Source organism: Mustela nivalis (genome assembly GCF_964662115.1).
Source record: "Mustela nivalis genome assembly, chromosome: 1".
In the NCBI taxonomy this organism is placed as follows: domain Eukaryota; kingdom Metazoa; phylum Chordata; class Mammalia; order Carnivora; family Mustelidae; genus Mustela; species Mustela nivalis.
Genome location: NC_139020.1, coordinates 211,273,356 through 211,289,435, shown reverse-complemented (window position 1 = coordinate 211,289,435; position 16,080 = coordinate 211,273,356). Strand labels below are relative to the sequence as shown.

Below are 16,080 nucleotides of genomic sequence, written 5' to 3'. Positions count from 1 at the left end.
GGGAAGGGTACAATCCAAAATGTTTACAGCGCTCATCACTGGGCAGTGTGCCTGCAGAGATTTACTTTCCGCATAATTTTCTGAATATTCATCAGTACACATATACACTTTGGTGAGCATTTGTTAGGGATGGAACTAGTATACTTTCATAATCCGGTATTTACTTTTAGGAATTCGCAATTTTATAGTATTTAAAAACAACAAAGCCCCCAAATTGCATGGATATTATTATGACGACAATGGCTAGCACTTACACAGCGCTTATGTGGGTACCCTTTTCTATGCATTAACTCATTTACTCTGCACAACAACCCTATGAGGTAGGTACCATTATATCCCCATTGACAGTATGGAAACCAGAGAGGTTCAGTAACTTGCCAAATGTCACACAGCTAGGAAGAGGCAGGGCTGGTTCCCACCCAGGCAGTCTATTTTAGAGCCCACGCTTTCCACCACTACACTCTACTATCCCCGGTAATAACAGCCTATTCTAAAAATCAAAACATCAAAACTAAGCGTTTCCTACCTCCTCCCTGCTTTGCAATGATCTCTCCTCTCTTCAGTGCATTACTTAGGATTTCTAAGGAAATCAGGAAGAAAAAAAAATTAGCCAAATTTCTCTATGGTAACAGAAATTTGTTTATTACAGATTCCAGAGTAAGAATATTACTAATTTAAAAATAAAACAAGGAAAGGGGAAAGGGGTTAAGAAATACACATACACAGACAGATCATTTTACTAGAGTTAAGAGTCCTTGATGACGGGTTATGATACCAGGATCCCATGTAGCTCCAGAGTCTGAGGCCCAGTTGGCAAGACCATCTGGGAATGTGCCCAGAAGAGCTAAGTAAGAGCCAGTGTGCACCAATGAAGTGAATTTATTAGAAAATCAGAGCAAGAATGGGGCCAGCAGCACAGTTTTCTAAAGCTGGTCCAGACCCTCAGTACTCAGGCTGAAGCCTGCACTCCCCCACCAGATCCAATCAACACCTCAGTTACCCTCCAGCAAGCTAAAGCTGTGGCTATACTTACTGCCAAAACCCTGAAAACCAGCAACTACACGGAGTGCTTTAGTATATGACCTCATTACCAAGTCGTGCCTGGAAAGACTCCAGCAAGCTGAGCCCTCCGGCCCCACCTGGAAGGTGCTGGGTGTGATGAGGACTACGTGACAGAAAAAGCTTCAGGAAAATAAAAACCCAAACTCATCCAAAACACGTTCAACACCTTGTCCAAAGCAGAAAACACTGTTGCTTGTTTGCCAACAATTCATCCAAACCTCTTCAAAGTCTAACGCTATATGGTTAGTGTGCTAGCTTTAAAAAAGATTCCTCTCGGCCTTTCCCTGTGTCAGTAAACATGTACCCACCCCCTTCTCTGGTCCCAAAGTGTGCTCAGCAATGTGGACCGATAGCCACAAAGCACATCTCACATTATGACCGAGACCACAGAGATTAACCCTAATCCCACAGATGTTTCTGGTGCTACAACTACCTGTGACAGGAAGGACACGGGGACACATACCAAGAAAAATAGACCTCCGGCCTGCGAGCGAGCAGAGCTTACTGACTCGGTGACCCCTGCAATCTTGCTCAGCATGCCCAGGCCCACCTTCACATTCCTAAATTGGCACTGAGATCAAAAGATTCCTTGCAAAAGCTCCACAACTGGCACACCACTGATTTGAAGAGAAAGAAAAAATTCTTTTCATGGCCATTCAGACCTCCCTGCTCTGACTCTGAACTTGAATCTGTTCTTCCTACCCCAAGTAGACCCTCACCTCCAAGCCTCTGCACATGATGCTGTCAGTCCTCTCCATCTGCCAGTATACCCTCTAGTTACACTGAGCCCTCTCACACCCAGCCTCCTCTAGCTTAAACTCTCATCTCCCACCCAGTCCCACACTCCTGCTCGGACTGCTCTCAGCAGAACACTTCTATCAACTCCATAGAAAATGATCCCTTTTGTGTGTTCCTCACCTTGGCGGCCAAGGGCCTGGGAACCAACACTTTCATTGGCACCCTCACTAAGCCACTTCTACGTACGGACTTAGGGTGCTGCCCTGAGTCACTAAGCACCGTCTCCTCAGCTGCACCATCTCCTTCAAGATGACGGATCCCAGATCTACATCCCTGCACCGCCAAGAACAGCGGTTTACAGAAATACGGGCAAAGATCTACTGCCCTGATAGTAGAGCAGGGACACTGAATGGGGAGACACTACAGAAGGCAGCACCAAAACGATTCAACTTTCAAGTGAAAAAACCCAGAGAGAGAGAAATCAATCAGTGAATAAACAAAGTAAAACACCCATCCAGGCCAAGTGGTCCGAAACCCCAACTTAAATTCAGACACCTTTTACTAAATTGGGACACAAGGAGCAGCAGGGACTTCCAGAACAAAGTCCTTTGCTCCTGCACTTTGGGAGGCCTCAAGACAAAAAAAAAAAAAAAAAAAAAAACACACAAAAAAACAAGACAGTCTCAATCAGAGAGAAGGTGGCAAAGTAGGAGGAGATAACACAGCCTACAGATGACATTTCTATTCAGGTCGGGACCGGGAGTTTCCTGTTGCCATGAGAAATGACCTCACCAGATCTACCCCTTTTCCACGAACCAGGACAAGGCCACCAGCCTCCTCACAGAGGTTGAGAGGCACCCAGAGCGGTAAAGGATTAAAGGCCTAAAGCAGGAAGAAATGCTTGTGAAAGCAAAGTCATGTGCCATCTTGTTCATCTCACCCTCGTTATCCACAATTTGTTACCTGCAGCCAAATGACAAGTTTTTAAATATTTTTAAAAATATCCTGCTGCTGCAGGACACAAAAACAAAATCAATCATAGACAATCAGAAACTTTTGGCTGACCCAGTCACATAGCTCATCCCCAAAATTCTAAAGCTTTGGAATAATCTAAAGCAGAATCAGTCAGTCATATGAGACAAGTACAAGGGAGGAAAAAAAGGGTAATCTTCCTTACCAGCCTAGTAAGACACAAGAAAATCCTTCCAGCTACCTAACTGCCAGCAGGGAAAAAGAGAAACAAGTCTCCACCCAACAACTGTTTAACTCTAATCTGAGGGAAACAGTCTCCAATAGTTCCTGATTTTCTTGGAGAACACAACACAAGGAAGATGGGAGTCCTAGAAATAATCTGCAGAAGAATCTGGTCTCGCTGATGAGCTGGATGACGAATCTTTCTAGGACCTTCATAAATTCTAAGAATATATCTAATACAAATTTACACAAAAGGGCTTAAAATCTGCACACGTAACTCAATGGGTCTCCCAAAAGCAGAGGCTGAGCACTCTGAGGCAATCCCCTAGAAGCTTCACTACCGCCCAGTGCTACACTGAGGCCTACTAGCATTAGAAAACTCCCTCAGTTCCCTGAAGCCTCTTTTAAAGGCACCGGCAAGCACACCATGCTGTCTGATAACTAGACTACAGTGCCCTGGACAAGGGAACTCACACCCCACTCAGTAGGGTCTCGGAAACCTCTACCACTCCAGAAAGCCAGTGCCATGGAAACGCAGCGGTTTTAGCTCCCACAGCAAGCAAACACCTCACACCAATGCAGCCACAGAAACCCCTTGGAAGGACTACAGGAAAACGGTGCTATTAATCCCAGTAAAAAAATTCAAAGACCAAAACTTTTTACCTAGGTCTAGAACACATTCGATTTTTTTAAGACTATGGAAAAACAGCTGACTTTGCCTAAAAAGAACCTCTGACCTGAGCGTGAGCCTGCGCCCCCGGGGATGACCCCGCCCACATGAGGCCTTCTTACCCATTCCTCTGCCAAGGGGCTCGCCAAAGCTTCGAGACATTCCCATCTTGTTTCTGGCAAAGTCTCTCTCAAATCCTCCACCCATGACACGCTCCATCTCTGTGGAGAAAAACAGTACCCTAGGCCTTGCCAGGAATACCACCGTGTTCGACATGACAAATTCACTACAGGTACGCGACGGCCACCACCAAGTCAGGATGTTCACTCTTCCTATAGAGAAACCATCATCCGCCCTCTTTTCCTTAAAAGTCACCTGAAGTGAATCCCTGAAAACTACCTACCTTTAATCCATGAAGGACTAGCTAACAACTTCCACTAGAGGCCCCCAGCGCAGAAGGCACACCAAGCACCTGCTCCCACACCACGCCACACGGGCGCACGGGCGTCCAAGGCAGGCTGCGGACGCCCGCACCTGCGGGTACTTCCCCCAGGCCCGCCCCACCCTGGGCTCTCCACGGTGCGAGGAGTGCACGGAATCTTCACACCAGCCCGCAACATCATGCCCCTTCACAAAAAAAGCAGCTCAAATGCCTTAGTAACTTGTCTAAGGCCACATGCCTGGTGAAGGGCGGAGGAAAAAGCTGGAACCTAAGCCCAAGGCAAAAATCCACGCTCTACTGACACAGGCACATCCACACAGAACACAGAAACACGCCTGCATGTACTGGGCCTTCTCTAACAGAGGTGGGGTCATCTACACACAGCTGTTGGTAGGAACCTCATTACTTTTTTCTACACTGAAATCAAGACTTATGTGTTGCAAAAGTCTCTTAAAAACAAAGGTCTTGGGCGCCTGGGTGGCTCAGAGGGTTAAGCCTCTGCCTCCGGCTCATATCTCAGGGTCCTGGGATCAAGTCCCACATCGGGCTCTCTGCTTGATAGGGAGCCTGCCTCCTCCTCTCTCTTTCTCTCTCTGCCTGCTTCTCTGCCTACCTATGATCTCTGTCAAATAAATAAATAAAATCTTAAATTAAAAAAAAAAAAAAAAAGGTCTTGGGGTGCCTGGGTGGCTCAGTGGGTTAAGTGTCTGCCTTCTACTCAGGTCATGCTCCCAGGATCCTGGGCTCCCCACCAAGCAGGGATCCTGCTTCTGCCTCTCCCTCTCTTTCCACCTGCTGCCCCCCCTGCATGTGCTCTCTCTGTCAAATAAATAAGTTAAATCTTTAAAATAAGTAAATAAATAAAAACAAAGGTCTTTTAGCTTCTGTGGGGAAAGCCTTACCACAGCTGTCACCTGCTGGAGAAAGCCTTTGATGATCCCATCATTGGCTACTTCTTTCCTCTAAATCAAGACAAGATGTGTATCTTACTGTGTTTCCCCCTCCCACTGAGAGGTCCTTGAAAAATCTAGTTAATTACTGTTGCTCCTTAGAAATCACGTAAACAAGTGCTATATAATGACCACCTTTTATTGCACAACTACCAAAAATGGCTACATGCAGCTCAAGTCCCTAAGCTTTCAAAGTGAACGTGTCTACCAAGGAATCAGGCTAGCCACCACGAATTACACAGCAGAGGGGCACCTGGATGGCTCAGTCTCTTAAGCGTCTGCCTTCGGCTCAGGTCATGATCTTGGGGTCCTGGAATCAAGGCCTACATCAGGCTCCCTGCTCATCAGGGACTCTGTTTCTCCCTGTCTGCCTCTGCACTTCACCATTCGTGCTCACCCTAATAATAAAAGTAAAAATCTTAAAACAACAACAATAACAAAAAAACAACGGTGCACTTGCAATGATGAACTTGCTATCACAGTCTGAATCGACCCAACGGAACCTCGAAGGTTGGTGCCATGCCATCTGCCGAAAACATAACCACCTTGCACAAGCTTGCATGTGGTCAGTCCGCAGAAGGGAAATCCCAGAGTGGCACTCTAACGGACAATGCTCTGCTCTACTCCTTTAATTCCTTATCATAAAGAAGGCAGCACTCTGCCCCCTTGAGATAAGGAAGTCACAAGTAGGTATCCATTTGTCAGCAAACGCCTCAGAACTCATCTTCCCAAACAAAAAAGAAAACTAAACAGAACTTGTCTTCCCAACTATTAACAGGCTCTACAGTACAGGGAACCCTCTGTGAAGTCCAACGAACTACCCAAAAAGAGAGTTCTCCTAGTCAAATATTATGTCCTATCACTGTCTGGCACTCAGTGACTTTTTAATTTATAATTTTTAACATGCATTCTATCAGGACTTGACCTCTACTGATGATTGGCCCTGAGAATGATTTCTAATTAGTCTGATGTCAACACCTACCACTGTGGTAGATACGTTTTGGTCACCAACTAAACATTAAATTAAATCCAAAACATCTTATCAACTTTTCCTTCGATAAAGTTGATTACACTCAAAGCTCAGAACACAGCTCAAGCAAAAGAAGTCCCTGTTGTCTATTGCAGAGGGTAATGAAGGAGGACTCAGAGTACCTGTATCTGAGAACATCTAAGAACAAGGCATCAAAACACATCCTCTCAGTGTGGATCTCCAAGGGAATCAGCTCTTTGAACCTTTGATCACCAAGCCGAGAACTGTGACTGTGGCATTCCACCTGCCAGGTTACGGGGGACTTTGCCCACGGGCTCAGCACAGCCCCAACCGACCCTCACCCCCATCCACATCTAAGTCACATCACTCCACTCCTCTGCGCATTAACCCCATCTCCTAATGACTCATCTGTTTTGAGTAAACACTTTACCAAGCCAGACTCCTCCAACTCTCACTTTTTATTAGAATTCCTGTACACATTATGAGCTACAGGCTAGCCTGAAAGTACACTGGAAATTTAGACCTTTGTCCTCCATTCCTAATGGTGAGGACTTCCCTACTTCTTTTTATCATCATCTAGAACCAGGCAAACCCATGAAGGGCAGTTTAATCATCAGAATTTTCTTTCTTCCCAGTCTGACAGTTCCAGTCCATCCTAGGCAGATAAATGCTCTCTTGCTCTCTGTCTTCACATTAAAGGATACCGCAGGTCAGCAAAGAAACATTTATTGCAAAACATTAAGGACTTTCGATCCCAGGGAAGTTTAAGGGAAGCAACATCCCCAGAGGTTGGGGGGGGGGGGTGGTCAAAGAGTCAGCCAAACCCCAAAGGATTTCAGAAACACAGTCTGCAGGGTTTCTCAAGGCACACTCTCCAGCCCCGCTGAGAAGGGGCTGACGCCCATGCTGGAGGCAGTCCTGACACGGCAGGATCACAGTGCGACTAAGAGCCAGGCTCTGGAGCCAGAGAGCCGGGATGCACATAAATCCCATTATTACTAGCCATGTGACCTTAGGCAAGTCACTCTCTGGGCCTCAGTTTCTGATGAAATGGTGATACAAGTACCTACAAATCATGTGGTTCTTGCAAGGACAAAATGAAAAACCAGTTACTATGATAATATATTTCTAAGTCGAAAGCTCTGTTAGATGTGAAGGACAGTACACCAAAATGTGCACCATGTAACTGCTGAATTAAATCAATGTATCTGCTCACAACTCAAGAGTTATCAGAGCCGATAATCAAGAGCTGACGCCATCCAGCACTCTGGGAAAGACAGGAATCTGCTCAAAAACCCCAAAGAAACTAAAATTAATACCTTACACTTGAAGACAATTTTAAAGTGAGCAAAACATAACGACAGGTATCTACAGGATGCTTGCTAGTGCTGGAGACCAGAGAAAAGCTTTACTATTTTACTGGGTAATTATTGGGGAGGTTCGGAACACAGGACACACAGTTTAGTGACTAACGGGATTAACACTTACCTCCTAGGAAGTCTGGCTTCTGAAATACAAACTTGTGATTTTAATAACACTTAAAGCAATTCAGAGACATCTAATTCAATAGAAAAATGAATGGGGCAATTATTCATTAAAAATGGGTGTGCTGCCTCAAGGAAACCCAAGAGTCAACTGCGAGCAGGGGCAGGTGGAAGCAGGAAGGAAGCAGGACACTTACCATTTATTCTGCCCATGTTCATCCCTGATCCAAATCGACCCATGTTTTCCATACCACCACCAAAAGGTCCCTCCATGCCTGCAAGAGACATTCCCATTTGAGTACCATTCCAATGACACCGCTTACACTCACCAGAAGAAAGATGTTTTCACAAGTTTCACCCTGAGCATTTCCTGCCAGGAATTTCCTTACGTAGTCTAAGGGCTTTTGGGGAAAAAATGCTAGTCCCTTGCCTGAAAATCGCCATCATCAAAAAGCTAATCTGATCCAACCCCTTTAAGAGACAAGCAGAGAGAGGCCCAGAGAGATGGAGTGATTTGCCCAAGGTCACAGAGCTAGTTAGTGAGAAAGCCAGAACCAAAGGCCAAGATACCCACTGGAAAAGACTGATGGGTAGTTCTAGGCTCAGACTTTTTGGAAAACAAAGAGAGAATTCATGCAAGGCTAAGGGAAAAGAGAAGGTGAGAGAAAACCATACCTAAAAGTGATTACATTTGTGTACTTCATTTTAAATCTCTTACCTCCCATTTTATTTATTCCAAATCCTATGCCTTCCATTCCCATTCCTTAAAAAGAAAAAGTCAATGCAAACTAAAATTATGTCAAAGCAGTAACGTTTGAACTTAAAAAGCACAAGAAATTCCAAATCAGCAAATGAACAAAAAATACCCTGGTTATGAATATATTTTAACTGTCAAGGAAAAGGGGGACGGAGGGGGTCTACCGTGTCACCTGTCAAACTATCATGTTCCAAGAAACTATGTCTTTAACAAAAGACTTTAACAAAATAATCACCACATGACTCAAAATTCTTTAGGGCCCACATACAGTTTTAATAAATAACCAAGTCAGACCACTTTAAACATGACATATAATCACAAACTGAACACTCACTTTTTGAGAAGTTTATTTTAGGGAACATTAAGTTTAAAAATCTTTTTTTAAAGATAAAATTCCCTAAATAAAAAGCAGTTCCTAAAGACACTGAGGCTTCCCTCCCCACCATCCCTTTCTTCTTAGGCATTAGTCAGGGCTCAGGGGTGGGGGCGGGGGGAGGACACACTCAGGGCCATGTGAGATGATGGTCCAGGGTGCTGAGGTAAGCCCAGAGTTTAACCTGGGAGGGAGACAAGGGATAGCAGAACAGTAGCAGGGTGAAGGGACATCCATCCTGCAACTCAAAGGATTTCAAGAGAGACCTAAGGCTGTGGTCATAAAAATGAAATAATTCTTAATAGTATATAAATGCCTCATTGCACAGAATGAAAATGCTAAACAGAATTTAAAGCCTATTCTCACAGAGCTTTCATTCACCAATTATTGCTCACCTTCTTGAACAAAGACAACACTGAACACCATGCCTCTGCGGCCTATGACAGCTATGCTGTCTCGTAATGAGGCCCTCCACGCCTTTTTATATCCATCAATGCCCCTACCAAAGTCTAGAAGCTGTATCCACACCAGGCAAGAGCCCAAGGGGTGACTGCGTAACGTAACAGACTGGCAGTGCTGTGGTCCCATGGTCAGACACCTATAGTCTCTGTCACTAACTGATGGTGTGACCTTGAGCAAGACCAACTCTCTGGCTTGTCTCCTCTTATCAAACAGCTTAACTACCTCGGCTCCGAAGGTCATGAAAGGCTAAATTGCAACATATAAATAACTTTAGAAAAAAGGATTCAATTCAGTAAAAATACAAAATACCGCTTTTCTCAAAATGAATCAGATAAATAAGGAGGGACTTCTGCCCCATTGAAATCTTTATTCCATTTGAAGTACTCAATGTCCAATTATCCCAACAGTTCACTTGAGTTAACTAACTTGCCCAGACACCTCCAAAGCACACTGTCGTTCTCACCTGCGGGTCCTATGTTTCCCATGCCAATGCCTTTATTCAGGTGATTGGCATCAATAGGTTGTCCTCCTGGGCCTAACCCCATGCCAATACCACCAAGTCCATCTGAAAAGAAAAGAGAAAGTTCTAATTGTAGAGTCCACTTAAAAAACCGTAACCTTCCAAGGGAAAAAGTCTTCTTCTACTGTGTTGTAAATGTCACACTCCGTTCCCAACCTCCCACCTCCACAAGCAAACCCAGGACCTAATCCATACTTGGGAGCTATCCCTTCCAAGACAGAACTTCTCATATGCAGACTGGAGTTTGTGGTATGTATAAAACAAGGACAAGTGAAAATCAGTTACTTGAAAATTACAGAGAATAACCCAAACGTAGGAATCACGTATACTTATTTGCTTCTCTAAATCTCGAAATGAGAAATGCTTGATTTAAAAAGGCTATTAAAGTGCTGCCTAGATAGATGGCTCAGTCGGTTAAGCATCTGCCTTCGGCTCTAGGTAGGTTCGAGTCCCATATCAGGCTCCTAGCTGAGCAAGGAACCTGCTTCTGCTTGTGCTCATGCTCTCTCACTCCGGCAAACAAATAAATAAAATCTTTTAAAAATAAAATTAAGGGGCAACTAGGTGGCTCAGTGGGTTAAGCCTCTGCCTTCGGCTCAGGTCATGATCCCAGAGTCCTGAGATTGAGCCCCGCATCAGGCTCTCTGCTAGGCGGGGAGTCTGCTTTCCCCTCTCCCTCTCTGCCTCTCTGCCTACTTGTGATCTCTGTCTGTCAAATAAATAAAATCTTAAAAAAATAAAATAAAATTTAAAAGGCAATTAAGGACATCAGGTGGCCAGCAGCACAAATGTGCCCAATCTCCACCTCCCAACCTGGAGCCTGAAGGACTTTCCCAAGAAAAAACAATGCTATAAGCCAGCCAATTAACGTACTGGTCATATACCATTCTCTGACTCCACTGTCGGCCGTTTTCTTTCTTTTTTTTTTTTTTTTTAAAGATTTCATTTATTTATTTGACACAGAGAGAGAGAGAAAGAGGTTGCAAGTAGACAAGAGAGGCAGGCAGAGAGAGGGGGAAGCAGGTTCCCTGCTGAGCAGAGAGGTGGATGTGGGGCTTGATCCCCAGATCATCCCAGGCAGAGGCTAAACCCACTGAGCCACCCAGGCGCCCTGTGGGCCATGGGCCATTTTCTTAAGAGTGAAGCCTAGTGTTCTCTTCTGCCCAGAAAGTTTCCTAACCTGTGGCTCAATACCCCGCCCACCCTCAACTCCACGCTCCACAAACAAGCCGGCAAGCAAGAATACAGACCAGTATCTAAACAGCCAATAAAACCTGATAGTGTAAGACACCTGCACCTTGGTCAAAGGCTTAAAACACTACTGGGTGAGATATTTTTAAATGGAAACCAAGTTCATTAAAAAAAAAAAAAAAACCCACAAAAAATCCTGATACCAGTTCCCAGAAAATCTATTTAACAGCTCTGTTTTTCAAATGCATAGAAACAGCAGCAAGGGATCAGAGAGATCACCAAGGTTACTTACTCCCTAAAGCAGTCTCTGAAATGTGCTAGGAGACCAAAAGTCATGGATAATAGGCTCCCTGGGGCCCAGGGTATGCCAGCCCAGGCTCCCAAAGAGCCCTCGTCCCACCTCCTCTAGGCATAAAAGTCAACAAGAACCATCACCTTGATCCTTGGGTGATCATTGCCAAATGGCCACACTAATTAGGAGAAAGAAAGGTGTTCCTTCTCTAAAAAATGTTAATTTTCAACAGAAAATTTCAACCTTTTACTCTTGAAGCCACTGACATCCCCTCAAAATCCACCTCCATTATGCTTCCATAATGGTAAACTACAAAAGCACTCGGTTTTTGTTTATTTTTTTAAGATGTTATTTGACAGAGAGAGATCACAAGCAGGCAGACAGGCAGGCAGAGAGGGGGAAGCAGGCTTCCCACCAGCAGAGAGCCCGATGCGGGGCTCGATCCGAGGACCCCGAGCCTGACCCAAAGGCAGAGGCTCAACCCACTGAGCCAGGCAGGCACAGCCCGCTCCCCGCCCCCCGACCCCGGGGCCACCGACAAAGGGATTCTTGTCAGTGTTCTAGTCTAGGCTCCCATTCAATTCTATCTGATCTGGGCCTTAAGCATTGAGTCCCTCTCCAGACCAGAAACAGTCCCTGGCCCCCAAACAGATCCACCCCAACTGCCCCACCTGGAAGAAGTTCTCCCAATACAGCATAAGCAAGCCCTCCTCTCCTGCCACTTATCCGCCAGGCTTCGTCCTGAGTCCCCCACACTCGCTGCTGGAAGCACTCACTCTCGCCGCTTGCCTATGCTCGGGTTTCACTCAGCCCTGTGGGCTTGCCAGAAAACGTGCCTAAGGCTTCACTAACATGCACCATCTCCATCTGTGAGGTGACCAGTCACCTAGTCTTCCCTGTTGAAGATTTTCCCCTGCATGTTTCGAGTGACCCTGTATAAAAACCTAGTCTGTTGTACTTCCCATACCGTAAGATGCATTCGAGGTGTGCAGCTGGCAGGGTCCAGTTTAGCTGGGAGTTGCATACAACTATCGCCACCACCTCGTTCTGAAACACTGTCATCGCCTCGAAAACAAGTCTCCAGTTACCCTTCTCCCCAGGCACCACTAACCTATTTTCTGTCCACGGATTCACCCATCCTGAGGATTTCCTGCAGATGGGGACCAGGTCCAGCCACGCTCTGGCGGTCTCTAGTACTTCGTTCCTCTGTAGGACTAACACCCCGTTCTATAAATTTACCACTTACTCACTGACCACCTGCAATCACGCTGCTAGAAACACCTGGATGTCAGGTTCTCTGGGGCTGCAGTTTTCAGGTCTCTGGCGTATACCTAAGAATGGCACTGTTGGGCCATAAAGTATAACCAATCTCTTCTGAGCCCAAGAACAATTTGGTTTTAATTTCCTTTGCAGTTCCTGGTTCTTCCTTCCACAGAACACTTTAAAAACGCCCAACTACACTCTCTAGGATGTTGTCTGCCTTACCACAAAGTAATCCTAACAACCTTTCCTAAGCTGTGACTCTGTTCATTTTGTACCCTGAGAAATCTATGGAAAAACAAAAACCAAACCCTTTTTGAAGCTTTCCCTCAAGAATCATCAAGAGAACTACAGAGTAACATTGCACAAGCTCGAGGGTAAATGTAATTTTCTGGGTTTGGTTTTTTTGTTTTTTGCTTTTTTTAAAATTTTATTTATTTGAGATAGCAAGAAATAGCACAAGTAGGGAGAAGCAGCAGCTCCCCCTCTGAGCAGGAAGCCTGGTGCAGGGTTCCTCCTGGACCTGAGCTGAAGGCAGATGCTTAACCTTCCGAGCCACTCGGGTGTCCCTTTCTGGCTGATACTAATCAAATTCAAAACCTAAGCCACACTGAGACTACTTACGGGGAAGTTGCTGTGGACGCTCAGGAGGGAAAAAATCTCCCTTTGGTAAGGCCCTCTCATCCTGAAAAGAAAAGTAATGAATGTTAGTATTCCTTGAAGTATAGCTTTGCAAGAGCAAAAGATGGAAACAATTCCCAACAACAGAGAAACAGCTAGAAAATTACGGTCCACCTATGCCATGGAGTAACATGGAAGCATAAAAAAAAAAAAATTATAGAGAAATACCTTTTGTGTAAAGGAGGGAAGGATAAAAATATACACCCACGTTTCTATGGGGAAGGACTAGGAACTGGGTACAATGGAAGGGCAAGACTCTCACACTGGATCCCTTTCATGTTTTGACTTTTGGGTCATATAAAGCAATTATATACTCAAAAAACCAAACTGATGTTTAAGGTAACTACAATTACCTCTTTACAGTTCCTTTTTTCTTTATGAATTTGAGCCCTACCTAGACAGTCCTCAGCATGTTCCAGTCATGCTTGTATGAATTCATTATGCCCCACGGCACAGCCACGGCAGGGCTAAAAGTGATCACTGAAGTGCTTCAAAGGCAGCTCAAAGGCTGTCTGAATTAGACTGAGTACGGTCACAATACACATGACACTGGCTCAACGTCCTGATGCAATACTAGGAAGAGTAGAAGTCAACGTACAAACCGTCCTTTGAAACCAATCACTTGCTTAAAGCAGGACACTCAACTGACCACCTGCCCATGCCAAAAAGAGGCAAGTGCACAAAGGATAAACATCCCAAGAGCTGCACAAGTGAGCAAAAAGTGTTCATGAATTTGCTCATCATACCGTACACCCTATTTAGAGCAGATTGATCCACAACTACCGCAGAAGGCCTGTGTCTGCTCTAAGTTATCTTGTATTTTTGCTAGACTTGTCTGAATATGTTGTGCAGGAGGAGACCCTAATAACTTACCATTTTCACGTGCATTGGTCTATCAAATAGCAGTTGACCATTAAACATAGCTGATATTACAATTAAGGTTATTTCTTGCAATTCTAAAAACATGCGCAGCAAGAGAGAAATACAGAAGGAAAAAATACTCCAACTGCTAACAGCCCCTCTAAACAGTGAACTTATGAGTTCTGGTTTTTCATTATACTTACAAAATATCTGTTTCTATAATAAGCATAAATGCAACAATAAACAGAACTCAGGGCTGGGCAGGGGAGTAAATGTCAGCTTATGCCTCAGGTGCAGAGCTCTGTTTGCATAACCTGAACTTTTCACCAGGCCATCCTCGTCAGTATCGGCATGAGTTTTCTGGAGGAGTCCACTGGGCCACATACCCCACCCTTTCTTGAACTACCATGTTTTCTGGGTAAGATACACAGTAACAGCCTTATCTGAGTTTAGTGACTGTGTTCACGTGTGACATTTTCCGCTGTTACAAAGATGTAACTCTAGGGTCAGAGAGAAATGCTGCCTCTAGAATGAGGTCAACTCATTGGAGAAATAGGGCCTAGGACTTCTACATGAAATAACAATGGAATTTCTCTCCAGAGGCACATTCTTTATAGACATCTCCCTTCAAACCAAACTTCTCTAAAAAGAGAACACTGGAAAAGATCACTCATGGACATGTGCCTCTTTTCTCTCTATGTGGTACTGACTGAATCAATTCCATCACAAGAACTTTTAAACTCCACAGTAACGCATTCCCTCCAGCCACTCAGGAAATAATAATACATAAAGTGACCACCTTCCCCCAAAAAACCTATATTGTTAATACAACATTTAGGCCAAATTGTTCACCGAAGAGCTGAATTCTGATAAAAGGATACATATAGCCTGCACAGCTTCAATGGACTGTTCAAAAGTAACAGTGCCTATTCCACGACTCTTTCCATCTTTATCCTCAAGAATGTCTGCTCGGACCACCACACCAGCCATACTAAATACTTCCTTCAGTTTCTTCCAGCCAACTTTATAATCCAGCTGATCAAGAGAAAGGAGAGAAAATCCTCAATACAGACATCTTTAGAAAAAACATTTCCACTGTATAAGCACAATATGCTTTGGTTGGAAACAAACATCTAAAAATAACATGTTATTTTTACTACACCGGGCACAGGCTCAGCCAACAAAGCATGCGGCTCTTACTCTTGGGCGGCATGAGTTCAAGCCTCATGCTGGGTGTAGAGTGTACTTAATAAAGGTAATAATATAATAAATAAAAATAAGTAAATAGGGGAGCCTCAGTGCCTCAGTTGGTTAAGCAACTGCCTTCCACTCAGGTCGTATCTCAGGATCCTGGGATCGAGCCTCACATCAGGCTCTCCGCTCAGCAGGGAGCCTGCTTATCCCTGTCCTTCTGCCCTCCCACCCGGAAATCACACTCTCGTGAACAAATAAAATCTAAATAAATAAATAAAATGTCACAAAAACTTATCACCTACAGTACAATTTTTTAGACAGGATTATGAAGCCTGGTCTTAACTGCTATTCACTGCCTCTTTTCTCTAAAAGAACAGGTCAACTCACCTCACACTTTTCAAATTAATGCTTACTTTGTGAAACATTAAAAAAAACTTTGAATTTTTTTTAAGACCTTATTTGACAGAGCGTGCGAGAGGGGAATATAAGCAGAAGGAGTGACAGAGGGAGAAGCAGGATTCCTGCTGAGCAGAGAACCCAAAGCGGGACTCAGTCCCAGGACCCTAGGATCACGACCTGAGCAAAAGGCAGAGGCTTAACTACTGAGCCACCCAGGCACCCCTAAAAAAAAATTTTTTTCTTTTTTGGTTTACCATCATCCTCCCCAACTCACTTTCCTTTAGTTCCCCTTGCAAATGGCAAAGGTATTACCTTTCACCCCAAACACAAGAGGGAGGGAAATGTCAGCCTTGCTCATGTACTTTTTTGACCGGCACCTAAATAAACCCACAGGGAATGCAGACTCAGCTGCCACTTCTGTAACCAGCAAATTCAGTAAACATGGGCCCAAAAGGACCATGGTGGGGCCTGTGACTTATCACTGCAGTGGTCACTATGGGACAAAGTCTAACCTCAAAGCTAATTTTAACAGATCAAGAAGAGAACATAACCCTTTTTT

At 44.6% G+C, this 16,080-nt stretch overlaps 1 protein-coding gene across 12 annotated transcripts in view; it reads right to left on the bottom strand.

The window, feature by feature from the left end:
• Positions 1–16,080, bottom strand: part of HNRNPM (heterogeneous nuclear ribonucleoprotein M) — a 40,608-nt gene that overhangs the window by 4,982 nt on the left and 19,546 nt on the right. For 2 of the 12 annotated variants that reach the window (XM_082733700.1, XM_082733707.1), the window contains 8 exons: positions 14,810–14,963; positions 13,941–13,990; positions 13,011–13,071; positions 9,587–9,688; positions 8,250–8,294; positions 7,729–7,806; positions 3,787–3,885; positions 527–580 (listed from right to left, as the gene is read on the bottom strand). In XM_082733700.1, coding sequence (XP_082589826.1) covers positions 527–580; positions 3,787–3,885; positions 7,729–7,806; positions 8,250–8,294; positions 9,587–9,688; positions 13,011–13,071; positions 13,941–13,990; positions 14,810–14,963 — 643 coding nt within the window. The remainder of the gene's footprint in view (positions 1–526; positions 581–3,786; positions 3,886–7,728; positions 7,807–8,249; positions 8,295–9,586; positions 9,689–13,010; positions 13,072–13,940; positions 13,991–14,809; positions 14,964–16,080) is intronic. The other 10 variants (XM_082733702.1, XM_082733703.1, XM_082733709.1 and 7 more) reach the window with 7 other exon arrangements.